The sequence below is a fragment of the Triturus cristatus genome, chromosome 6, assembly GCF_964204655.1.
Source record: "Triturus cristatus chromosome 6, aTriCri1.1, whole genome shotgun sequence".
NCBI lineage: Eukaryota > Metazoa > Chordata > Amphibia > Caudata > Salamandridae > Triturus > Triturus cristatus.
In genome coordinates, this window is record NC_140589.1 from 1,682,142,759 (window position 1) to 1,682,170,073 (window position 27,315).

The window sequence follows — 27,315 nt, forward strand, 5'->3', positions numbered from 1 at the left end:
GCAAAGGAACGTTCGCTCTTGCAACTAGAAGCAAAGGAACTGCTCAGCAAGGAGGCGATAGAGGTAGTACCGCACAACCAAAGAAACAAGGGGGTTTACTCAACTTACTTCCTCGTGCCAAAGGTGGACGAGACACTAAGACCCATCGTAGATCTAAGGTTCTTGAACAAATTCATAGGAAATCATAGATTCAAGATGACTTCCCTACATGAGGCAATACCACAAATTCAACAAGGAGATTACATGGCAACTATAGATTTAAAGGACACATACTTACACATCCCCATCAACCACAAGCACAAACGTCTACTAAGGTTTGTGATCAACCAAACCCACTACCAGTTCACAGTACTGGCATTCGGAATCAAATTTGCACCAAGGGTGTTAACAAAATGCCTAGCAGCAGTAGCAACGCACCTACGAAGACAAGGAATACACGTATATCCCTACCTCGACGACTGGCATGTGAAGGCAAGTTCATACAGCGACTGCAAAGAACACATCCAGCAGGTCGTACAAACAGTGAGCCAACTGGGTTTCTCAATTCATTGGGGAAAATAGTCAACCGAGCCGGAGCAGATCAAAATATTCTTGGGGGCTGAGATCAACACCATACAGGCCGAAGTGTTTCTCAGCAGGAAGAGAACATTGGCGATACTGAAGGAAACACGTCCTTACCGTAAGGGACAAGTTCTGACCGTGAGGACGGTGAGCAAGCTAATGGGAATGATGGCCTCATGCATCCACCTGGTCCCAAACATTCGACTACACATGAGAGCATTCCAGGAATGGATACAGCAGCAATGGTCACAAGCAACATGGAGTTGGGAAGATCTAGTGGTTGTCACACACGCAGTGCATCAGGAAATGGTGTGGTGGAACAAAGAAAACATATCTCAGAGGAAACCATTCGCACAACCAACTCCAACAGTGCCCATCATAGCGGACGCCTCACAGCTGGGGTGGGGCGCACACATGAACAAACTCAAGGTGAGGGGTCTATGGTCACAGCTAGATGCGGTCAGACACATCAACTACCTGGAACTAAAGACTGTGTTCCTAGCCTTAAAAGCATTTCAGAAGCAGCTGTACGGAAACAGGGTGCTGATCCAAACAGACAACACAACTACCATGTTCTACATCAACAAGCAGGGTGGAACACAATCAGTAGCACTGTCAGGGCTAACACAGGAAATATGGGTATGGGCCATTCCACTAAGGATAGACCTACTAGCAATACATCTCCCAGGGAAAGACAATGTGGAAGCAGACCGACTCAGCAGGCAGACGTCGGAATCCCACGAATGGGAGATCAACCAGCAGGAATTAGAAAAGATATTCCAGAGTTGGGGAACACTGCAAATAGACCTATTTGCAACACACCAGAATGCAAAATGCCAGCGCTTCGCATCCAGACAACCAGACCATCGGTCACAAGGGAATATGCTATGGATAAGTTGGTCAAAGACATTTGCATACACTCTTCCCCCAATACCACTGATACACAGGGTACTCAACAAATGCATAATCAGCAACATGACACTAATACTGATAGCACTTCAGTGGGCCAGAGAGTCCTGGTTCTCACAGATAGTGGAAATGGCACAAGAACCAGCACACACGTTCCCAAGAAGAAGGGACCTGCTAACGATGCAGAACGGAAAGGTGCTACACCCAGAGCCAGAAAGCCTCAGCCTAGCAGCATGGCTCCTGAGGACCTAGAATTTGCACACCTCAAACTACCAGCAAGTACTATGGCAGAACTCAGGGAGGCAAGGAGGCCTACCACAAGAAAGTGCTACATAGCAAAATGGAAAAGGTTCTCCCAATGGTGCATCAAGGAGAAACTACAACGGACGATCACAAGGGAATCAACAGTACTAAAATACTTAATGCACCTGCTGCAAAGCAAATTAAGCTACACACCCCTAAGGGTGCACTTAGCGGCGATAGTGGCCTACACAAGAGGAGAAACAGGGAAAGGTTTCTTCACTTCCCAAGTAGTGAAAAGATTTCTGGAAGGAGCGAAAAGAATCGCACCCCCAAAGAGGATGCCAGCACGAGCATGGAACCTCAACATTGTGCTAACTCAATTGATGAAGGCACGCTTTGAACCTATTCACAAGGCTACACTGCACATGTTAACACTAAAGATAGCTTTCTTAGTGCCTATCACATCGCTACAAAGAGTGAGTTGCAAGCGCTAACACTCCAAGAGCCCTACTTGCAAATACACAATGACAGGATTGTAATGAGAACGGACCCACACTTCATGCCAAAGGTGGTGTCTCGGTTCCACATTAACCAAACAATCCAAATACCAAGTTTTTTTCCAAAAACCTACCACAAAAACTGAAAGGGCGCTACACACACTAGACGCCAGAAGGGCTGTAATGCACTATATAGAAAGAACCATGGAGTGCAGAAAAACAAAACAGTTCTTTGTCTCCTTTGCCAGCAGTTTTCTGGGACGACCAGTCACCAAAAATACGATTGCACGGAGGATTGCACAAGCAATTCAACTCTGCGACAAGCAGGCAGCACAACAGTTACAAGCAGCAGCTCAGGTTCACTCAACAAGGAAGAAAGGAACAACAATTGGGTTTCTAGCGAAAGCATCTATTCAAGACATTTGCCAAGCTGCAACATGGTCTTCAGTGCATACATTCACTAAGCACTACTGTGTGGATATTCAAATGAACAAGAAAGTGCAAGTGGGACAGAAGGTCTTACGACACATTTTCAGTAACCAGTGCTCATCTTCCACCCAACCACCACTATAAGGACAAACCGCTACTAAGTACATGCACAGCATAGTGAATCCAGAAAGATTCACGCTGCAAAATGTATAGTCTTACCTGTCGGTGTAGTTTTGCAGCTTGAAGACTTTCTGGATTCACTAGCGATCCCACCCTCCTCCGCCAGAAGGATGAGACAGGAGGAAAAGGATTAAAACAGGATAAAATACTTTAAATGTTAGAAGAAGAGAAAGAGTAACACAAAACAAGAAAAAAGAATCCGAAGATGGCGACCAAAGCGCATCGGCGTCACGAAAGACACCAAATGGTGGTATGTCGACGCCCATCTGGGCCACGAAAAAAAAAGAAAGACTACGATTCCGGACCCAACCACTAGATTGCGGAATAATGCACAGCATAGTGAATCCAGAAAGTCTTCAAGCTGCAAAACTACACCGACAGATAAGAAACTATACGTTTCTAGTCAACCAGTATCTCTCAGCTGGAACATTCATGCAGTTTCTAGGGATGTGGCATCATGCTTCACAATAGTGCCTCATGCACGCCTAAACATGCACTCTCTACAAGAATGCTTAGCACGTCAGTGGAAACCAGCACAGGGTCAGCTGACAGATCTAGTGTTGGTAGACAGCCGCACTCCTTGCTCTCTGCAGTGGGGTAACATACACAATTTGTCAAAAGGGCGGCTGTTCATTGACCCTATTCCACAAGTCGCACTCACAAGACTCATCTCTCACAGGGTGGGGCACACAGTTCAACATGCGTTGAAACCTTTTCTACCTCACCTGGTAAAGAAAGTTGTCTTAACCCGTTCGCTGCGGTGCAAATTTCCCTGCTGTGCAGGCGGATTTTACATGTGCAGAAATCGGACGGCCCCCAGCCGTCCGACGCACACGCTCACCGTGACGTCAGACTGCCGGGGGCCATCCGACGCATGGAATGCATTAATCCAGAGGAACAATAGGACAACTATGTAGTATATACAAAAACAGGTGGGGGCACACACTCTACAACTGTCACGCCTCTCTCAGACCATTTGGTGTTGGGCAATTCATCACAACATTCCATCTACAAGCAGAGCACCCTTCAGGTACAGACAATGTTTTTGCAGATCTCCTCAGCAGAGTACCATCTGCACCTGTCTGGAACCTTAACATTGTTCTTAGAAGACTTATGGGCCCTCCGTTTGAACTATTACACAATTGTTCACTACAATTTCTTTCATGGAAAGTTGCCTTCTTAATAGCTTAGAAGAGTACGTGAGTTACAGGCATTAACCTTAGAAGAACCCTTCCTTCATCTGCTTAAAGATAGGATTGTTCTTCATACAAATTTCTTCCAAAAGTTGTCTCTGCTTTTCAAATCAACCAATCAATAAGTTGCCTGTATTCTTTCCTCAACCTGATTCCGTAGCAGTAAGAGCTCTACTTAACTTGATGTCATGAGCATTATTCTATTACATTGATAGGGCAAAAGATTTTCGCAAAACAACTTTGTTGCTTTTGCTTCACCTCATACGGGAAGCCCAGCTCAAAATCTGCCATTTCGAGATATATTGTCAAATGTATTCAAACTTGCTATATTAAAGCTAAAATAACGTGGGTAACAGTACCTCCTAGAGCACGTTCTACTAGCAAAATAGGAGCCTCTCTGGCCTTTTTAGGTAACATTCCCATAGCTGACGTATGTAAGGCAGCTACATGGTCTACACCAAACACATTTACAAAATATTGTGTAGATGCGTTAGCACATCAACAGGCTAATGTCGGACAGGCAGTGCTAAAAACATTCTTTCAAACAACTGCAATACCTGCTGGTTAGCCACTGCTTTTGAAGGGTACTGCTATACAGTCTATGTAAAGCATGTGTATCTACAGGGTAGGAAGCTGGCTCTGTATATACTATACCAAAACAAGTTAGTGTGCACAGAGTCCAGTGGATCCCCAAAGGTAGGCAGGGGTAAAAGTAGATAATACTGGGCTCTCTATTTGTGGTAGTGTAGGCGAGCAGTAAGGCTTTATTAGAAGGTAATGTTAAGCATTTGTGTACAAACTCAGGCAGGAAATAATGACACACACTCGAAGACTGAGCTCAGACCAATTTGTTTGTATAAAAATATTATTTATTTTATTTCTAGAACCAAGCCAGGCCTGGTGCAGGTAAGTAAAATAATAGTTTGCATGATTATATAAAGTGAATTACAGTTGAATGCAGGTTCAAATTCAGTTGGTTGATTTACAGGTAAGTCAACACTTCAAAATTACTGTTCAGTTACTTTATAGATTACTGTGCACATTACTTCTTGGGCTACTTTTTAAGTTACTTTTGCTAATCAGTGTTATATGTCTAGATATCACACAGACATAATCTAGACAAAAGGTAATTCAGTTTTTCACGGTTTCATACAAACCAACTCCACACTTAAAAGAATATTCAAAGAAAAGCAGTCAATGCAATCCTATGATAGGAAATTAAGTTATCTCTTTACAGGTAAGTACTTGTTTATGGGAGTTGGGTTTCTGGGGTTAGAACCAGGGTTCCCCCAGGGTCGAGGATGCTCTCTCAAAGAACTCTCTGCATCACTAGGGTGTCCAGTGCAAAGTGCTGAGGCCCAGTGTTATCCAATGGATGGTAGTTGGCCTCCGGTTGGTGGCTGCTCACGAGCAGGCCACAAGGTTGTGGGAACAAAGTTAATGATGTTAGGCTCAGGGCAAAAGGGGATCCGGTTTAGCACACAAGGTGCACCCACAACGGCACAGGGGCGGCCGGGTGCAGGGTGCTGGTTTGGTGTCGGGTGCCTTGCTGATTTCAATGGGGATTCTCTGGTTGCAACAAACACTGCAGTGCAGGCTCGGGGACAAAGATCTTCTAGACCCGACCGATACAATCGGTTGGGCCACTCAAGGCCGTGGGATGTCTGGTGCAGGGGTGTCTTTAGGCGTAGGTTTTTTTCTTACCGGCTCTGGTCGCGGTCTGGGGGATCTTCCAGAAAGGAGCTGCAGGCGTAGATTTGGAGATTCGAGGAAGGTCCGAGATAACCAGATCTCAGGTCAGGATCGCCAGGGAGATGACCTTGTGGTGTTGGGCCACTCGGGGCGTGGGCATCTGGTGCAGAGTGGTGCAGACTCATGGATTTGGCCAGAGTCTGTGAGTGAGCAAATCTGGTGCTCACAGTAGACAAAGTCTTGGTTTGGGAAGGCAGGGCAGGTCCTCTGGGTACTTGGGGGCTACTGGCTGCAGAGCAAGCCGGGATTTTGCTGGAGCAGATTCGAGGCTGGGACAGACCGGTAGGCTTTTTAGGGGCGTTACAGGTCGGTACAGGCCGAGACCAATGGGTCCCTTCCTTGGAGTGGGTACACCCCCTTTTATGCCGTCCTCCAGTGGAAGGGGGGCATAAGCCTCACTGGTTGGTTGGGTCCCCCCATCTGCAAAATGGCAAGGACTGAGAGTTGTGCTTCACCTCGCCTCCCCCACCTGAGGGGTGTGGTTGGCAAGGTGGGCAAACCTCTCCTCCTAACTTTGTTTTCCCGCCGATTCTCCCGCCCAAAGTGGGGTCAGAACCGGTGGGGAACAGTTGCTGGGAGCAGCAAATGGCCGGGGCAGCTCTCAAAGGTGGCAAGCCTTTTACCCTCCCCTTTCGTGGACCCTTTCTCATCCTGGCGGAGGAGGCTTGGCACCTTGTCCCAGGATGTGCATTGTTTCAGGACCCCGAGAGCGGTATGCTCTTGACCCAGGGGTCCAGAAACATGTCTGGTGGTGGCACCTGACGAGCAGCCACTTAGCCAGGACACTAGAGTTAGGTCATTTTTCAGGGGGCATCTCTAAGATGCTCTCTGAGTGCATTTTTGCATTAAATCCCACACTGGCATCAGTGTGCGTTTAATGTGCTGAGAAGTTTGATACCAAACTTCTCAGTATTCAGTAAATCCATTATGGTGCAGTGGAGTTCGTAAGGACAAACTCCCAGCACCATATACTCTTTATGGCATTACTACACTTGCACTGTCTAAGGATTGACTTAGAAACTGTAGGGGTACTGGGCTCATGCACCTGTACCCTCACCACTGGTATAGTGCACCCAAATAGAGGGGTGGCTTACCTATGCCAGGGCAGTGGGTTGTAGGCATGGCACACAAGGATGTGAGCCATGTTGACTCTTCACTTCTGCACCAAAACATGCAGCCTACAATGAGGGGAGGCGGGTAAAGGTACAGGGCCTCTAAATGTGTCATATTAAGTGCAGCCCTTAGAGGCCTTCACTGGTCACAATGCCCTTGGTACCTCTGATACCTTTTACAAGGGACTTACATGTGGCCAGAGAGTTGCCAATTGGGTTTTGTAACAGTACTGTTTAGGGAAAGAACATAGGCCTTGGGTACCTGGTTGGCAGGAACCCAGGGCACACTCAAAGTACCTCAACAGTCTAACAATGGAGTGGATGCCCATGCGCACTATCACCGAAAGGAGGAGTCCCCTTACCCCGTGACTGAAAAACACTTCTTCGAAGAAAAAAAACTTTCAAACATCCAGACCCAACACGAGAAGGCAGGAGTATGCAAAGCATGTGAATTTACAGCTCTACATGCCAAGAACAGATGCTTAACCGGGTAAGTAACATTATTCTTATTCATCAGAGGAGTTCAAAAACCTTAAACCTGTGAGGTGTCAATTAGATACTCATTTGCAATTAAAGTTAAAAGAACTAAGATTGTTAAAATGGAGCCATCACCTAAACTATCCTGCTGTTTCTTTGCCTGCCCCCCCTTCTGGACCTCTCCTTGAATACAGGCGAGGGTAGATTAAGTACTTCTGGATTATGCTCTCAATCTAATGCCCTTTCCATTACTTACTTGAACACACGTTCCTTAGTAAAACGTAAAATGGAAATTTTCGATCTACTAGATTGCGACAACCCCTGTTTGTGGTAGTAACTTGGCTCACTGATGAGTAAACAGCCGACATTCTAACTACCTTACCTGCAGACTCTTCTATACTTCACACTAACAGGCAGGCTGGAAAGAGTGGCGGAGGAGTAGCAGCAATCCTAAAGAAAAAAAGTATTCTCTAAATTAACCCCCCTTAATATTTTTGGCACTGATAGCTTAGTAATAAAAATTGTCTTCACTTTGTCCATTAACAAGTATTCTCAACTATCTGCCTCCTGAATACAAGCCGACTTTCCCCCATAACTTTTCTGAATTAATTTCCCACATTCTAATAGATAATGCTACAGTACTAATTCTTGGTGACTTTAACTACTGGGATAATGAAGAGAATAGTTGCCAGAAATCTCATGATTTTACAGACTTTTTATGCTATCAACTTTGAACAACATGTGATTGTTCCTACTCATTTTAATGGCCATACACTAGACCAAGTTTGGTCTATAAATGTACAGTTGACCTTCCTAACTGTGACACCTCCTGTCTAGTCTGACCCCTCTTTCATTAATTTCACCCTGGCCAGGTTGCCGCTTCAAGATTATCAACCCCATCCATGTAAATCTCCCCGGAATTGGTAATGGGCCAACATGTTAAACTTTTGTAATCATTTTGCAACCTGCATACCTATCCAAAACAAGATGTTGATTCCTTTGAAAAGGAGTTAGCTTCCTGGATATTGTAGACTAGGAATATTCATGCCCTGTTAAGCATGCCCAAACTAGTCGGACTCCACGACTTTGTTAAATGGTTCTCGAATGAATTCAAGCTAACCAAGCTGAAACTACGCTAATCTGAACTGAAATAGTGGAAGGATTACACTCTTGAAATGAAAGAAGCTTTAAAAAAAAATCTCAAGGATTACAAAGCCTTGCTTTTACAGGCAAAGTCATCCTTTTTTAACAGAATGCTCCAATCTACCAATAAATCTGAGGAGATCTTATAAATAGTATCAGAACTATCTAACCCTGATAGATTGACCCTTCCTTTCCCCCCTCCCAGAACATTTGTGACTCACTCAATGCTTTATTTTATTAATAAAATGAAAATTATAAAATACAGTATAACTGTCAGAACACAATTTGCATCAAACATGGGGATAGGAATCCCAGTTACGTAGTCAGGTTCCCTCCCTTTAGCCATGAACACCTAACTGAATTTCTTTTTTAAGGTAAAGTCGGGCTCACCAAAAGATCTTTGTCCCCTTAAGGTACTCAAAAGAGTCTTCTTAACTTTCCCGGACCTTGCTTTGTCCCTTCTGAACTCTTTTTTTCAAGGCTGTGTCCCTAACTCATTTAAGGATGCCATGGTTATTTCCCTCCTATAGAAGTCTGGTGAGGAGACACATGTCGAAAAACTATTGCCCAATCTCCTTATTGCCTTTTTTTGGCATAATTATTAGAGGCTCATGTGGAACAATCCCTTTGTGGGAACAAAGGGATTCTGCCACATGAGGAGACTTGCTTACAAAACATAAACAACTAATAAAACTTTACAGAAACATAACACAGTTTGTGATGAGAACACTCACAATTCAGCCAACACCGGCTACACAAGCAGGACCAGTCCAAGCTTGTACAACTAAAATTACTCCACAAACATTACACGCAGTGATTGGTAAATTGCCCACTAAACGTGAGCAAACGCCTGTCTGGATAGCTCAAATAAGAACACAGCTAGAGGCAGTATTTCCACACACTAGTCCACACGAAAAGCATAGAATGCTAACAATCTGCTTGCCAATGGGGATAGCTCCCCCCGATAGAGGATTGTACTTCTTGGGGTACAGTCTTTGCTGCAATATATACCAGGACTCATGGTATCCCTTCATTACCAGTAATACCAGACATATTAAGATAAATACAGAATGAGTATGGAGCAGAACCTGCTCTAAACTTAGGGATGAAGTTATTAAATAACCTCGTACACGTATCAGCTCTAATATCAGCAAACGATAAAGGGGAAGCAGCATCAGGGCCAGTACGCCAACGTCTGAGAGATTTCACTCCTTTACAACAGCAGACAGAATTGCCAAAGAAATTGAAACTGCATATGCAGAATTAGGTAGAGATAGTTTGGGAGCTAAACCAGTAAAACCTCAATTGATGGGGAACCCTTTAAGCAAGCACCTGCTGCTTCAAAGAAGACATGGGACAATAACAAACAACAAAAGAAAAAAGACAATAGATCTCAATCCAGAGGTAGATCTACCCAACAGGAGCCCTCCGAAAGGAGGTATAACCTTAGGAATAGGGACAACATTAGAAAACCTGACCGGTATCAGGACACTGATGCACGTTCTTCTCGTTCCTTACAGGGCTCTAGCAAAAACTCAGAGAGAGAAGGACGGTCGGAACATAGACAGGAGGAGCGTACAAAGTACACAGTCCATAGACATGCAACGCGCTGCAGACTACGCACCTAAGAAAGAAGAAAAACAAAAATGTAAACCTCAATTCAAAAAGAAGAAAGTAGCAGGTCTCAAGGTTAGACATGCCCAGAATTCTGAGGACTCAACTACTGAACGGGGAATGGGCTCTGATGATGCTAGACAGCGCAGCAGAAGTAACAATAGCTTGCCAGAACCTTTTGGAATTTCTGGTGACAGCAGAGTTGAGTGAACATATCACGGTGGAAACGCCTGATACTGAGGTATGCATCCCACAGAGAACACTCCAGGTGGAGGGGGACAAACCCAGGAAAATTAAAGGTCTCTTTTGGGATAACCTAACTTTTGGCTATGACATTTTATTAGCTGAAAATTATTGGCCGCCTGCTATTGTTATGGATTGCCCAAAAGGGGAAACGGTAATTATGCCAGCTTTTTCCGACCTCGTTCCCCAAAATTTAAAACATACATATGCATGGGAGTGGGCAGTAGCCCTTACTCCAGCACTATATCGAAACCATGTTGGATGGGAGGAAGAGTCAACCCGCCACGTGATACATTTAAAATCTACTCCAACTCCACAGAGACAGTATCCCATAAAGCAAGAAGCTAAAAAGCAGGTCAGGGAGATCTTAGATCAACTTGAATACCATGGGGTGATTGAAAATTGCACCACCTCAATATATAATCCATTGTTTCCCGTAATGATCCCGGACAATTCATATTGTCCAGTTTTAATTATCTAAATTCATGCTCAAAAACTTTTGCAGAACAAAACTCACACAGTGCCGCATTAATGAATAACATTGTGCGGAAAAAATACAAAACACTAGACATGTCAAATGGATTTTTCTACCAGAGTATAGCATCTGAGAGCAGATACTTGACAGCATTCTCAGCACTAGGTTCCCAGCGACAATTTTATCGACTAGCTCAGGAGTATAAAAACAGCCCGGGCTGTTCTACGCCAGAGTAACTGAATAACTTCAAAATCTGGACGAGGAGGCGTTGTCTTATGTAGATGATATTTATCTGACGGATGATGGCCTGGAGGAACACTTGACAAGGGTGAGCACCATCATTTTGGGATCCTCCTTTGAGGGTTACAAATGTAACTTCAAAAAATCAAAGATAGCCCACCTCAGTGTCCTATTTTGGGATATGAGCTTTCAAGTGAAGGGAAAAGCCTGGCAGCCAACTTTTTAGAAAAGTGTGCGCTGCTCCAGCCTCCAAAATCACTTAATTTACAATCCATAGTGGGATTCCTGAATTTCAGCAGAACTTACATCTTGGATTACGCAGAAAGGGTTTGACCTTTATACGACCTCATAAGACCAGTTTTTTCAGTTAGATAGATACAAGAACATACAGATAAACTTAATTCACTCCAGGCTGACATGATAGCGTCAAAACACTTACAGAAACGAGTAAATGTCCGCAACCTGGTGATCCGTATAGTTGCGGGTCAATCTGGGTACACATACCTCACATATAATGAAGGCGAAATAGTACCCATTGCTTACAAATCACACTTGTATTCAAATGCTGAGATGAGTTTCGCGTCCACACAAAAAATGACAGGAGTACAGACTGCTATAGTGAGCGAAAGAGCACTGGCTCAGGGGAAACGAATAATTGTTGTGACTCCGGTACCGTCCTTAGAGGCTGCTACAAAGGCAAGCGTTCCGAACGCTAAAGCGCTACATCAAAGATGGATACAATGGGCTGATTCTCTCACTGCATCAGATGTAGAATACAGATATGATCCAAATCTGAAAACACAAGCATTCCTGCAATATGAACAAGAATATCCTCTCCCAAATGAAATAATGTCTCTAGATCAGTATGAATACATAATTTACACTGACGGATCTGCACAACTGGCCATAGGAAGTAAACAACAATACAGCGCCGCTTGTGCGATTGTAAAAGGTCGTATGCAAGATGGTATGTTCCATCCAAGCTGTACAAAGACTCAGTCTCTAGGAGACTGCACGGCTCAGTTAGCAGGACTAAAAGCTCTTTTGCTGGCACTGATTAATACATATCGAGAATTCCTCACATTAATTGTGTGCGATTCCTTTTACTGTGTCCAGTCAAAAGGAATATCTACCCTATTGAGGACAAAATGGGCTTAAAGATTCAAACGGTGGCACAATTAGGCACAAAATGCTATGAGAACATGTAGCTGAGTTGAAATACGAACTACCAAGAGCTCATGTGATACACACGCTGAGTCATCAACATGATGGCGTTCATATTGAAGGGAATTAATTGGCTGATGAAGCCCCAAAGGGGGCAGTACGAACTGCGTCTGTAGATGCAATCACTCGTTCACAAACGAGAATAGACTGACAGATAATGGTAGCTGTCATTGCTTCACGCAAAGACAACGAAGCACTTCCAGAAGGTTTTCCACTCAAGTACTCCTACAAGTTAGATGCAAGCAACGTTCCGTTTGCTCCGATTCCTTGAGTGTGGGATAGAATAATACCAAACATGGATAGCAGATTAGGTTTAATATTAGCTGCATATGACGGTTTGGGTTCTGCACACGCAGGAGTTACGACGACTGTTTCTTTATTGAAACAACGCTATTGGTGGCTGAGGTTAACAAAGCAGACCAAAGACTATGTCTTGAAGTACGACATCTGTCAACAGATGAAGGGCTCCACCATAACACGTCCAGCACAGACACCATTGCTCATATCAGACCTCTCGTGTGTGTCGATTTTTTGACCACTGCAGCCCATTACAATCTGATGGGGTCTGCAAGTACATAATGGTTTCAGTGGATTCCTGCTTGAGATTTCTATGGGTAGGGCCTCAGCGCTCGGCTGACGCTCGAACTGTAATCAACGATTTGCGAGTCTTTATAGGGACATACGTAGTTGGCACATTACATTCTGACCGTGGCCCAGCATAGGGCTTACAAGGAGGCCCTGGGAGGTTTGGGTGTAGCATTGCGGTACTCCTCTCTGTACCATCCCGAGTGAAAAACCAGGACTTAAAGCAATCATTAACAGCTACAGTATTAGGCACAGGTGGTAGTTGGGTCAATCACTTATATGGGGTTCAGAGGACCTTGAATAACATGCCAAGAAGCTCTCTAGGGGGGGTTCACTCCTTTTGGGACGAGAATGTGGGTACCTGATCGTGATTGTGAAGGCACAGTGGTGGATGAACCGTTTAACATCCATAAACATTTGACTGTTTTACAGGATCTGAATGAGGCAAGTGAAAAGGTTCGCCACTTGGGAAGCAAGTCAGTCCCGGCAAGACTTGTCTGGGTCCCTAAGGTTGGAGATCTGGTTAGAGAGAAAAGTAACGGACAAAAAAGAATTTGGGCCATCATACAGAAAGCCTGTACCGGCTGTCGCAGGAACAAAAACTGTACTTCTGCCGCATCTTGCCAGGAAAAAGGAGAAAAAAAATTGTCTCCATTGATCTAATCAAACCACACTATGTGGCCGATACTGAATATTAGGCCTCGTGGGCTCCTGGGTGTCTGACGCCATCCTCTTGCTACCATACAGGAAGTTCAAACTGAAAGGCTCATCACCTTCGAAGAGCCAGCCATATGGAATTATGGACTAAGCAACAACGCAGTGGAACTCGTTCCCCTTGAACAAGGAATACAAAATCAAGAAGAAACCAACTTCCAATTTGAACTAACACTGATGTCTACGTACACATGCCTCAGCAAGCACCATCTACAAGTTCGACAAAACCTGCTGAGCTACCTAAATTATATCGAACTGCATCTGGCTATTTCATAGACTTCAATACCTTTTCTTTGGATCCAAGTGAACCTGAAACAACGCCAGTCCCAATTTCACGTAAGCAACAAATCAAAGACTTCTACACCTTTCTTAAAAAGACTTACCTGGTGTCACCTTGAATAGAATGGATAAGCACCGGGATACTTTTCTTTCTCTTCTGGATAGGCTTAGTAGCTGTCTTCTGTTTACTTGTTAATGGAACTTACCTTCGCCAAAGCTCTGCAGCATCAAAAGTGAACTTACTCCTGAAACCTCATGCTTCCTCACATCGTAAACAAAGAGACTTGTCATCGGTGAACATTACAGCAATTCCTTTATCCGATGGTATAGTAAGGAACAAGGTTGAATATGATATATTCGGACCTACCAAATTTTTAAAAATAACACATTTATGTAAAATTTCATTGAATTATATCATTACCTCTAGTACATTTTCGGATTATTGGGATTTTCAAACTGAATAATGTGTTGTCTGATTTAGACCAATCTGCCGCATTTTCTAGCAATGAAATGTTAGAAGACACATCAGACTTTAACATAATGTATTGTTATCAACAACATCATTTTCTACACAAATTAAGTAACCCTAGACATTTTTTCACATATCACCAATGGGAACATTGCCCAACACTGCCGAAAAGTAGTTAGAAAACGTTTGCACAAAAATGTTCATAATTTTCAGGGTTTAATATTTCAGACCCAACTTCATATTACTATAAGGTTGCACCTACACTTGCACAGAAAAATATGTTGACTAACACAAAACAGATTTACTCTGCTTCCTTTATTACCGGATTGTCTGAACAAGGTTTCGACTTAAGGAAAGACACCATAGACTTAAAATCAGTCTGGGGTTCTGTAGACTGGCAAGTCCGTGGAACAGAATCGCTATTTGGAGCGGTCCTCATTCCTCAGCAGATGATATTTCTAAATGAAACTGTGCAACAGACTTCCTGTCTTGGAGTAGCCAAGAACAAGGATTTAAATACACTTCGAATTCCAACACCATCACAGGCCGAGGGTAATTTTACATCACTTAAAGGGGCTACATTAGATGACATTTTACAATACAATAGATCAGACCCCAATTGGAAGGGATGGTTGGTTTGGCCCACAGACAGATAGATGTCAAGAAAGATTCAGGAGTACCACTGAAGGGTTCAGTATCAAGAGGCCAGACCCACGCTACATACAAAGAGAACATCCGGGGGTGGTGACATCATACAGTGTTGGGAAGTTATGCCCCGATTGGCTAAGAACCTCAACACTAACACAAGTGCAACACCACTTAGCCTTATTAACAGATGTGGACCTAAGGGATGTCGTACTAGGTCCCAGAAAGCCACGTCAGAAACGTCTCTATTATGCTGTCTATAATGAAATTTGGACAATCTCCCAACAAAAAGCAGCGAAGAGACTACGAGAAATAGATAGGATCAATTTAGAAAAAGGCATTAGCCGTAGTTGGCAATGCTATAACTACATTAACATCCAGGATTTATTCACTGGGCAACATTGTATCTTCTGCTCTTGATGTACTAGAACAGGATTTGTCCATACTATAGCATGGACAGTCACAGTTACGTTCTATTATGTCATTGAGTTGGACGCTGCAAACATTGCACGCAGGTTATGTGCCATGACGTTTTATCAACAGTATGTCACTGTTTTCCGCATACAATCTAACAGAAAAACAGATGAAGATGGCACAGCAAGGTGCGAAATATACAATGCTGCGTATTGAAAAACTGGATAGATTACCTTTTACTGTGGCTAAATCACCGTCCACAGAATGGTTGATCCATGGCTATTTAACATCAGGTGCTTCAATTTATTTCGGCTGCCAATGATCTCATTCAGGGCCCCTCATGACCAGCAACCCTGCTCAACCTGAGTCTCACTCGGTCAAGACGGTCCACCATGTACGCCTCAGGCTGCGCTGTCTCTCGCCGTTCCCCTCTTCTTTTACTCCCCAATGTTGCAGTGGTCACTTTTTTGTATATAACTGGTGCGGAACCCCCACCCCCAGCTGTTGTTGTTCGCTGCGTCTGGCCTCTTGTAACTTGTGTGCTTCAGGCCGGCGCCCTCTGGTTTTTGAGCCCCCAATGTGCGCCGTGGGGGATGACCATGCTGCCGGTGCAAGCCAGGTCGCTCGGCGGTTACGGCCTTCCCTCTTAACATCGTGTTCCCGCGTGGATCAAACCATGCTACGCTGATTCACTAATGGCTCTAGCGGGGAGTGTAGGGAGGTAGAAATCTACCGGCAGGCCCTCTCGGGGATCGGCGCCCGTCTTGCTGCTGGCCTCCGTGTATTAGTAGGCCCTCGCCAGATCTTCAGCCTTATTCGCACCCTCTGCTCAAGCCCCGTCGGCAGGAGGCGAACAGAAGGGGCAGGGAGAAGCAGCCAGCGCCCCCCACGATTCTCACCTCGCTCGCAACGCTTCATTGATGCGGCCCCATCCGCCTCTCCGCAGCAGGGAGTCTCTGTAGCAGAAAAGAAATGCAGCAACATAGCTGCCAAGGTTTTAAATTGCAATGTGGGACGTGTTCATAATTTCACTGTAATTATTAGTGCCATTTGATCAGGGCCGGCTTTAGTGCTGGTGGCGCCTGGTGTGACAATGTTTGTTGGCACCCTAATGACCACCTCCGCCACGGATACTCTCATTACCAACCTTTAACAGTGCCCCTCAAGTCCATAACCCCTTTCTCTTTCATATTTATTTTGTTTAATAGCGTCACTCATACCAGTGTGAGCTGTTAAGCACTTTACATCGCATACACATTACACAGAGACACTGAATCAGTGTTTAAATCAATGTATAGGAAATGTTACATCAGACAGAGGAATACAATTTGTAGGAGGCACAAGTCATCCATACTGGTAGACAGTATAGTTTAAAAGCTCTTGGTCTGAAGAAGCATACACTGAGAATTTAAAACGTAACACCATAGCTTTACTGATAAGAATTGATTTCTACCCAAGTGAAACCTTTTTGCAACATTATTATAATGAAAGACAGGGAAAAAATTAATAATGTTATAATCTATGCCTTACAGTTTGCATGCAGCTCTTTGATAGTTAATAGCTCACTGTTGTATATTAGTATTTAAACTTATAAACTGCAGGTGGAAATGCACCGTCTTTTCAGTTTTTTAAGCAAAGATTTGGAGTGATATTCGGCGCTGTACATGCACGCGGTCTGGTTCCTGGCACACATAGCCATGGCTGCAGCGCACAGAGACCCTACACTGCCGCACACAGAGAAAAACAATTAGAGGGGACATTGCTTATGGTGCATGTGCGCTTTACAAATACTTTTAACATGCCAATCATATCTTTCCAGGAGAGCTGTAGCACTTTCAGCCTTGAGTGATGTGGCGGTGTCAGTTCTTTTGCACAAACTATCCAGAGGCACAAAAGTCTTTTGCTGAAGGAAGTGTTTTTTATTTTAATTCACAGCAGATACAATGACCGAATCCGGTTTTGGGTCAATTCGGATGCTGGTTACTGTTCAGGAGGCTTCTATATCTTTAGAAGCAGAGATGTTTTGCCCATTCCAACACGACCGGACAGTAAAGGGAAAAGCGGTTTAGACCTTGCGGCTTAAACTAGTCTGGGGTTGCTTTTATTTCTTCAGGAGGAGGCATCACCTAGCAGTTCAGGGTGGACTGTCCTCAAGAGGATCAGGGTCAGTACTGATTTGCTTAAGGTGGGTCTGTTTCTGAAGTGGCACAGTGGCAAAAAAAGATAAGTTGGAATGCTACCCAGAGAAATTGCCAATGGGTCGATTATATTTGCAAGTATTCCGCTGTCACGTTTTGTGTGTTTGATAACTGTCATCCCCACGGGCGGTGGCTGAGAAAAGACTTGGAAATATTCAAAACACTTGGCATGGTATATTATTAACATTATTACGGTTTTTGGCTTTAAAATTGATAAAATTACTATGCAGACAAAGAGGGGGTCATCAGCATCAACCAGGAGTATGAATCTCAAAAATAGGTAAAAAACATTTGCCAAAAAAGAGGTGTATACATCAGTTAAATGTAAATTACTAGCATTGTTTCCTCCTCCACTCACTTTGGCTTTACCTATTAAAGTAAGATCTGTGATAAGGAGTCGGACTCAGCATAATGTAGATTACTGACAGGTAATGGTAGTGCTTATTGAGAAGGTAAGGTAACAATTTCCGAACAATATTCTATGGACTGGGTTTGACTTTGAAAACTTATAATAAGTTCTTGGTTAATTCTGTTAATTTATAATTGCACAGTAAAATAGTTTTGTCAAACTAAATATTTGGCACTGATTGGATAGTTTCTATGTGAAGTTAAACATTCTAAATTCTTTTGTTTGTTTTTTCCAGCACTATTGTAGCACTTGTATATAATGTGCTGAAAACTCTAATGGAAATGAATGGAAAGCTTTTTGATGAACTTACTGGCTCGTACAAAGCAGAGAAACAGAGGTACTAATGCTTATATATTTGTTGTATTTTTCTGTACTACAAACTTAAATCAGTTTTTTCCCAGATTTAAAGGTTAAAAAATGAGTATTTGGTTTTAGCGCATGCGTTTCAAATCATGCATGCACTTACCAGTTATGTGAAATAGTCCCTTTATTAAACTCCATCTTAGAGAATGTATGGGTATGAAATCAGGTTGATTACTCAAGGTACATATGTATGACATCTTCAAGCATTTAGTTTGCTGTTATCATTCACGTTGTCTTCATGAATTTTAATGCTTTTTTCCAAGAATTATTCAGAGCTTTACTCGCTATGCATAAATCTGTTTTGCACTGCTGGGGTTTGGAAAGGTACATTGGTATTGCCCAAATAAAAATAATTGGAAGGTGGCTGTTGATGGGTCTTGAATGACTATCTTGCTCTTGAATTGAAATCATTCTGTAGTTGTTTTCAGTAGACAGGACACTTGACCAGCGTTCATGAATACAATATGACAAGTCTCAAAAGATAACATTAGGTTCGAGGCATATGAGCTGCAGATTACACACTTGTGCATAGATCGCCATCTGGTGTTGGACCCGGATGTTTGCAGTTTGTTTTTCCTCTTGGAAAGTCTTTGGAAGTCACGAGTTCAGTGACTCCTCCCTTGGATCGTATTGCACATGGGCTTCGGCTCCATCCTCAGATTGTTTTTTTCCGCCATCGGGCTCGGATGTAATCTTCGCGCTCCGGTTCCGAACAACTTCCAGTTCGACGATCGACGCGCAATACTCACCACGGTATTGATTTTGATTGCGATCTCCCCACTCGACGCGCCTCTCATCGACAAGACCTTCGGTTCCAGTCGTCGTCGACGGCGGCCTTCGGGCCTACCTAAGCTCCGGTCCTGGCTAATGGAAAGGACTCCATTTAAAAAGTGTCCTCGATGTGGGTCAAAATTCCCCCACACCGATCTCCACGAGGTGTGCAACCTCTGCCTCTCCCCTGAACACGAGGCTCGAGACTGTCCGGCGTGTAAATCCTTCCGGTCCAAGAAAACGCTTCGGGACCGAAGAGCCAGAAGAACCATGGCACACACTTCGACATCTTCGGGCGGAAGAACAACACACCGACGAGGGACTCGTCGGCGCCTCTGAAGCCGACGATTCAGATGTGGAGGACATCACTCCAGCACAGAGGGTCGTGAATACTACTACCGCCCCCCTACCCCCCTTACCCCCCCTTCCCAACCCAACCCCCCCCCCCCCACACACACACCCTCGCCGGCACCGAAAAAGGCTTCGGTCACGCCTTCGAGCCTAAGCAAGACCAAAGACACTGCTTCCCACACTGCACCTTCGGGGACGGTAAAGAAGCCGATTAAGCCTTCGGGCAGCTCGGGCTCGAGCCAGCCCACCGTTGGAGCCGATAAACACCCTTCGGCACCGAAAAAGAAGTCGGCCTCCATCTCGACACCGAGCCCCACACCGAAACACTCTGGGTCGAGACCCAGCTCCTTGGCACCGACCCCATCCTCGGTACCGACAAAAGCCCACAAGGCCACCGGCACCGACATTTCGGCGCCGACGAAACAACCGGAGCTCCCAAAGCATGGTCCCAAACAGCTAACCAGCACCGATAAGCCTAAAACATCAACAGCCCCGATGCCTTCCGCGCCAACGGACCAACCAGCCTCTCCAGGACTATTTACACCGGATCCCTTACAAAAAACATTAACTAAGGATCCCAAAACTGGACATTTAATGCTCTCTATCAAAAAGAGACAATTAGACAAGCCTGCTCCGCCTCCACCTCCAAAAAGGAAGGACTCTGCTACCTCCCCTTTCAGATTACCTTCCCCACCTCCACCACCTCCTCCACCTTCCCCTCCTCCACCTTCACCAACCCCACCTCATCATTCCCCCACTCCATTCCCGAATGATGATGATCACGGGGATCCATACGACGATATGGGGGATGTACCCCAAGATATACCTACAGGGGACCCACTCCCACAGACTCTCCAGACCCATGGGACGATTATAACATCCCCGATGTCCCTAACGTCCCACAAGACGACCTTTACCCTTCCAGACCTTCTCCACCAGAAGACTCCTTGCGGTTCAATCAATTATTGCAAAGGGCGGCACACTACCACGGGGTAGATTTACATACCGAACCAGTGGAGGAGGATTTCCTCCTAGACACATTTGACACCACACATAGGACCACCTCCATATTGCCTATGCTAAAAGGTGTTATAAAACATGCGCCGGAGGTCTTTAAGGACCCGGCCAGGGTCATTAACCCGCGCATTGAGAAAAAATATAGAGCCGCCCCAACAGACCCCTCCTACATCAGAGGGCCTGCTCCACTAGATTCTTTGGTGGTATCCACAGCACGAAAAAGAGCCAACTCTCAGGCGTCAGGTGTTGTACCACCACCTGACAAAGAGTCTAAACTCCTGTACGCATCAGGCAAACGTACTGCAGCACAAGCGGCCAATATATGGCGTATCGCCAATACACAAGCGCTACTAGCGAGATATGACAGGGCCCATTATGATGAGCTAGAAGCCATAATGCACCATCTCCCTGATAAATACAAAGCTAGGGCCAATGAGCTAATTCAGGAGGGCAGAACAATTACTAATACCTCCATACGTTGTGCCTTAGACGCAGCAGACACAGCCTCTAGGGCTATCAATACCAGTGTCCTCCTCCGTCGCCATGCCTGTCTAAGGATATCCGGTTTTAAACCGGAGGTACAAGCCTCCATCCTCAACCATCCCTTTGACCAGGAACATCTGTTTGGCCCCAAAGTGGATGACGCCCTGGAGAAAATGAAAAAGGATACGGACACGGCAAAATCGATGGGAGCCTTACAATCTCACCCTCCCAGATGCTCCTTTCGCCGCTCTTCCTTTCGGAGCACATCCAGAGGCTACTCCTCAGACTCCGCTTCCACTACATACAAATCCCCTACTCAGTCCACATTTACAAGGGGTTACCAAAGAGGCAGCTACAGGGGCAACAATAACAAAGGCAGAGGCAAAACAGATCTGGTGTTGGTAGACGGCCGTACCCATCGCTCTCTGCAGTGGTGGACTACCACAAACCTTTCCAAAGGTCGACCGTTCCTGGACCCGGTTCCACAGATAGTACTAACAGACGGATCGCTCTCCGGCTGGGGAGCTTATCTATTACATCTCACCATGCAAGGCAAGTGGTCACCTCAACAGAAGCTACTCCATATCAATCATCTGGAGTTACTAGCAATCTTCCTAGCCCTAAAATCCTTTCAGACACAAATTTTGGGCAAAGCAGTCCTAATCCGCACAGACAACATGACAGCCATGTATTGTATTCAAAAACAAGGCGGGACACACTCTCCACAGTTATCTCAATTAGCACAGAGCATATGGAGATGGGCCATACCCCGGAAAATCTTTCTCCTAGCCCAGCATGTCCCAGGAGTACAAAACACTATAGCAGATCTACTCAGCAGACAAACACAACAACTCCACGAGTGGGAACTTCACCTGCAAGTTCTTCACCCATACTTTCAAATGTGGGGGCATCCACAGATAGACCTCTTCGCCACCCACGAAAACAAAAAATGCCCAAGCTTCGCCGCCAGATACCCACACCCATTGTCCAAAGGCAATGCGATATGGATGAACTGGTCAGGCAGATGTGCCTACGCTTTTCCGCCTCTCCCACTAATTCCATTAGTAGTGCGCAAACTACAACAGCACTCCCTCACACTAATATTAGTAGCGCCAATTTGGGCCAGACAACCGTGGTACACAACACTTCTGGAACTATCGGTAGTACCACATCATAAATTACGCCTCTCTCCACACCTCTTAACCCAGAACCATGGAGAGATCAGACACCCGGACCCAGCTCAGCTCAACCTTGCGATCTGGCTCCTGAAATCCCAGAATTTGGGTACCTAAATCTTCCCCCTGACTGTATGAACGTCATCAAAGAAGTTAGGCGCCCTACCACTAGAGCGTGCTACGCCGCCAAGTGGAAACGTTTTGTTATCTATTGCCATAACAACACCATCAATCCACTAGATGTATCCATTCAACACATCATAGGCTACTTGCTCCACCTACAAAGGTGCAATCTGGCCTATATGTCCATTCGACTACACCTAGCAGCCATAGCAGCTTACCTACATAACAGGCAACATCTCTCGCTCTTTAGAGTACCTGCCATTAAAGCCTTCATGGAAGGCCTAATAGAATAATTCCCCCTAGAGTACCACCCTCACCTGTGTGGAACCTAAATATCGTTCTTACCAGACTAATGGGACCTCCTTTTGAACCCCTACACAAATGTGAACTTAAATTCTTAACATGGAAAACCGCCTTTCTTGTAGCCATCACTTCCCTCAGAAGGGTCAGTGAGATACAGGCATTTACTATTCAAGAACCTTTTCTACAAATGCACCATTATAAGGTGGTTCTTCGTACCAACCCAAAATTCCTTCCCAAAGTCATTTCTCCTTTCCACTTTAACCAATCGATAGAACTACCAGTATTTTTCTCGCAACCACAAACTGTTGCAGAAAGAGCTCTTCACACACTAGATGTCAAACGAGCTTTACTCTACTACATCGAGAGAACACAACCTTTCCGTAAGACCAAACAGATGTTTGTCTCTTTCTCCCCACCACACAAAGGCAACCCCATCTCCAAGTCAGGGATAGCTAGGTGGATTACTAAATGTATTCAAATTTGCTACAATAAAGCAAAACTAACGCTAGCCGTTCCCCCTAAACCCCATTCTACACGTAAAATAGGGGCTTCAATGGGTAACATCCCATTAGATGATATCTGCAAAGCAGCTACATGGTCAACACCGCACACTTTCACCAAACACTATTGTGTAGATGTGCAAACTAAGCAACAAGCTAGTGTGGGCCAGGTTGTACTCAAAACATTATTTCAAACCACTGCAACAGATACGGGTGGTCGCCGCCAACGGTGGGTACTGCTATATAATCTATGCAGAAGTGTGTAATCTGCAGCTCATATGCCTCGAACGGAATATGCTACTTACCAGTATGCATCTGTTCTTGGCATGTAGAGCTGCAGATCTACACACGCCCACCCGCCTCCCCGGCTACCTGTATCTGTTCCAGCTTATCTTATTTAGATAACACACACGGGCATCTTCACTGTTATTACTACGCCCCATCTTTCCCTGCTGGCGAAAAACAATCTGAGGATGGAGCCGAAGCCCATACGCAATACGATCCAAGGGAGGAGTCACCGAACTCGTGACTTCCAAAGACTTTCCAAGAGGAAAAACAAACTGCAAACATCCAGGCCCAACACCAGATGGCGATCTATGCACAAGTGTGTAGATCTGCAGCTCTACATGCCACGAACAGATGCATACTGGTAAGTAGCATATTCCTTTTTCCAAGGTTCGTGTCTTAGGGACTATTTATCAACCAACCAGGCCCAATATCGTGGAAATGCTCCAATAAAGGCCTCCATGTTTTGTTATGTCTTTACAGAGCAATTGACAATGAATGTACAGACTATGAAATCGTTTTTTTTTTTTATAAAATAACACTGGTATGTCAATGATCTGATAGAAAAGAGATCAAAAAAACAGCTGGCGTGCACTCGAATTAATCTGCTAGACAAAGTAAATCATATAATCACAAACATTTTTAAACTTGGTGTGCTGTCCCTGAGGTGGTTCCACCCTCCACCTGGTTCAAAATGCAAAGATAACTAGAGCTGTGTGCTCTGGACAGAGACTGCACCACCTGCGTAACTCAGAAATGAGTATATAACAAGCTTGACAATGCTAGTTGAATGATTTGAGACTCCTAAAACATATATACATTGCTATGGCAAATGCTTAAAACAATAATATCCAAGGCAATACAAAAATATGTGAAGCAATGAGGCAAATCGTCTTCTGGTTGAAGTGTTGTTTATTCACACTCCTTATTGTGGAGACTTCAAATTCCAAAAGTGTTAAGTTCATGAAGGAATAATCCAAATCAAATGCTAGAACATTGTGGCAAAGCTTAATTTTCGTGCCCAATGCATTTCGGGTGACTGTCTCACCCTTCTTCAGGGGATGTCTATAACAAAGTGAAATACATGTATTCAATAACTTGTATGAACATGAAACAAAATGAAATGAGATGAAAGAAATGGATGAGCTCGACGCCACCAAAGCGTTATAAATACTGCGAGATAAAACAGAAGATTGAAATATATCAGTTACATCACCAGTAGTTCGTGATAACACGATGAGAGAAATGGAAGGGGAGGGAGAGCTGTCGCTTGCAGAAGATGTGGAAAGGCTCAAAGTCACCATGTGAATGAGTTAACCCAACCACCACGTGTTATGAACGTGTATCAACTCTACCTTAAAGTAAGCAAAGCCAATCTAGTGTACGTTGCGGTCGTGGTAAATATACGTGACCTGTAAAAAGTGGAGTGTTAAAAATATGACTATTCTGCTGGTTGTGAAATATAATAGAACACTCCAACGATTGTCGGAGGAAACTCACCAAGCGTTAACGACACGCTGAAACAAATAACTCGCTGAATTGACGCCTGCGTGAGGGTTAGAATAGAATGTCCGGTGTAAAGAACGTGATGCAATCGTCTGGACCATGGAAAAAATCAAATCCTAAAAATGAACGTGCATGATGTGTGAGTGCTTGTCCTAATGAAATCTGTTCCCAGTTCCCCAAACGGAGAGAAAAGTTACCTGATGATGAAGAATAATCACCGCACGCGTTAATCCAAATGTGTAGAGGTGTACGATGGGAGAAGATTACAGAAAATAAATCCGCCGCCCGGACCACGCTAACGTGAGCCGTTGCAGTGTCATGGACATGGTAAAAGGACTGAGAGAGATTACTAACGTGGCTGGTTGGCGGCCATATTGTAATGGATAAATGTAATGAGAAAAAGTAACAATAATGACAAAAGATGAATTATTGGTGAGAGGTGAAAAAAGTGAATAGAAGATAAACATGAAACAATGCCACCAGAGAATTGTCAGTGAATATATCGTGAAAAAGGTTAGAAAAAGAAAGTACAATCTCATGAAAATACTAGTTCTGTGAATGAAACAATTATGGTAAAGCTAGAACAAAATTTTCATCAACGAGTACATAAAGAATTATTTAAACACAGTTCCATTATTAATATGAACGGTTGCACGATTGAGCATTAGACAAACATGAAGGATTAAACAGAATGTAGAGCTTCTGCTGAAAAACAATCAGCATATATAACAAGATTAGCCTGAATGCTGAAGCCGTAATGCCAACGAGGTTCTGTGAATACTTGCATGCAACACCAACACAGTCTAAAATCAACCTTACAGAGTACAGACATGGAACATCAAAATGCTCAAACAAGATTGGTAAACCGTAACACCAAAGTGGCCCAAGTAAATGCCAGAGTCTCTTTATGCATTCTATGTTGAACCTGTATCGTATCTTAAACGGAATGAATGAGATGTACAATAAAACATAAATGAAATGTGAATTAATTGTGACCCAAACATGTCTAATAATGGTAATCCGAAATGTGCTAGAGCTAAGTGAGCGAGCTAGACTGGTGAAATAACGACAGTACGTGCCTCCCCTGTCCATTAAATTCTGGAGGGAATACTATAAGAAGCATGCAAATTCAATTTTATCATTGAGTCCTTTGGGATGCAGAGTGTTAAGGTACCGAATCCAAAAGGATTCCCTCTGTATGATGTACTTAGTCATGTCGCGGTCATTGTGCGGTTGTATGACTTCAATCACACTGAACCTGAGTTGAGCAATCGTGTGGTGTGAGTCGCACCAGTGACTTGCTAATGGTGAACTCAAGGATCTGGTCCGGATACGGCTCTTGTGTTCTGTGATTAGAGTTCGAAGAGATCTTTCAGTCTTACCAACATAATACAAGCCACAAGGGCATTGTATTATATATATCACATTTGGAGTGTTACAATTAGCCGTGAAACGGAACTTGATGGGTTTACCCGACCATGGGTGAGCCAATGATACACCGGTGATGACGTTGTAACAGTGGGAGCAGTTGTAACACTTTGTCATGCCCTTGGGGGCCTGATTGTTTGAAGACTCACGTTTCTTGAGGAGTTCCTTAAGGTTGTTGGAACGTTTATATGCAAAGATCGGTGGACCTTTGAAAAGGTTCCCAAAATCTGGTTCGGTCTGTAACAGGTCCCATCTGTTTAATAAAGTTTTTTTATGGCAGGAGAGAGGGTTGAGAACTTGGACACAAAAACCTCTCTGGTTTATGTGGGTTTTGGTTGTTTGTCCAGTAAAGTTGACCTGGGAATCTGCTTAAGCCGTTCAACTGACGCTTCAATTAATGGCCTGGGATACCCACGTGCCAAAAACTGTTGTTTCATTTCATTGAGGGTGACATGCAATTGGGTAGTATCTGAAGTGATACGCTTAATTCGCAGGAATTGTGAATATGGAAGATGTCTTTTCAAAGGTTCTGTAGAGTAGCGTATTGTTGCGATCAGTGGATTTTTTAAACAGTTTGGTGACAATCTTATTGTGCTTCAGTTCAATGTGTACATCCAAAACCCACACAAACCAGAGAGGTTTTTGTGTCCAAGTTCTCAACCCTCTCTCCTGCCATCAAAAAAACTTTATTAAACAGATGGGACCTGTTACAGACAGAACCAGATTTTGGGAACCTTTTCAAAGATCCACCGATCTTTGCATATAAACGTTCCAACAACCTTAAGGAACTCCTCAAACGTGAGTCTTCAAACAATCAGGCCCCCAAGGGCATGACAAAGTGTTACAACTGCTCCCACTGTAACAACGTCATCACCGGTGTATCATTGGCTCACCCATGGTCAGGTAAACCCATCAAGTTCCGTTTCACGGCTAATTGTAACACTCCAAATGTGATATATATAATACGATGCCCTTGTGGCTTGTATTATGTTGGTAAGACTGAAA

At 44.2% G+C, this 27,315-nt stretch overlaps 1 protein-coding gene across 1 annotated transcript in view; it reads left to right on the forward strand.

Annotated features, from left to right (window-relative positions):
- PPP2R5A (protein phosphatase 2 regulatory subunit B'alpha) overlaps window positions 1–27,315 on the forward strand; it is a 730,770-nt gene that overhangs the window by 653,870 nt on the left and 49,585 nt on the right. Inside the window, exon 12 of the mRNA XM_085612862.1 lies at window positions 18,241–18,342. Within this exon, the coding sequence (XP_085468988.1) occupies window positions 18,241–18,342 (102 nt within the window). The remainder of the gene's footprint in view (window positions 1–18,240; window positions 18,343–27,315) is intronic.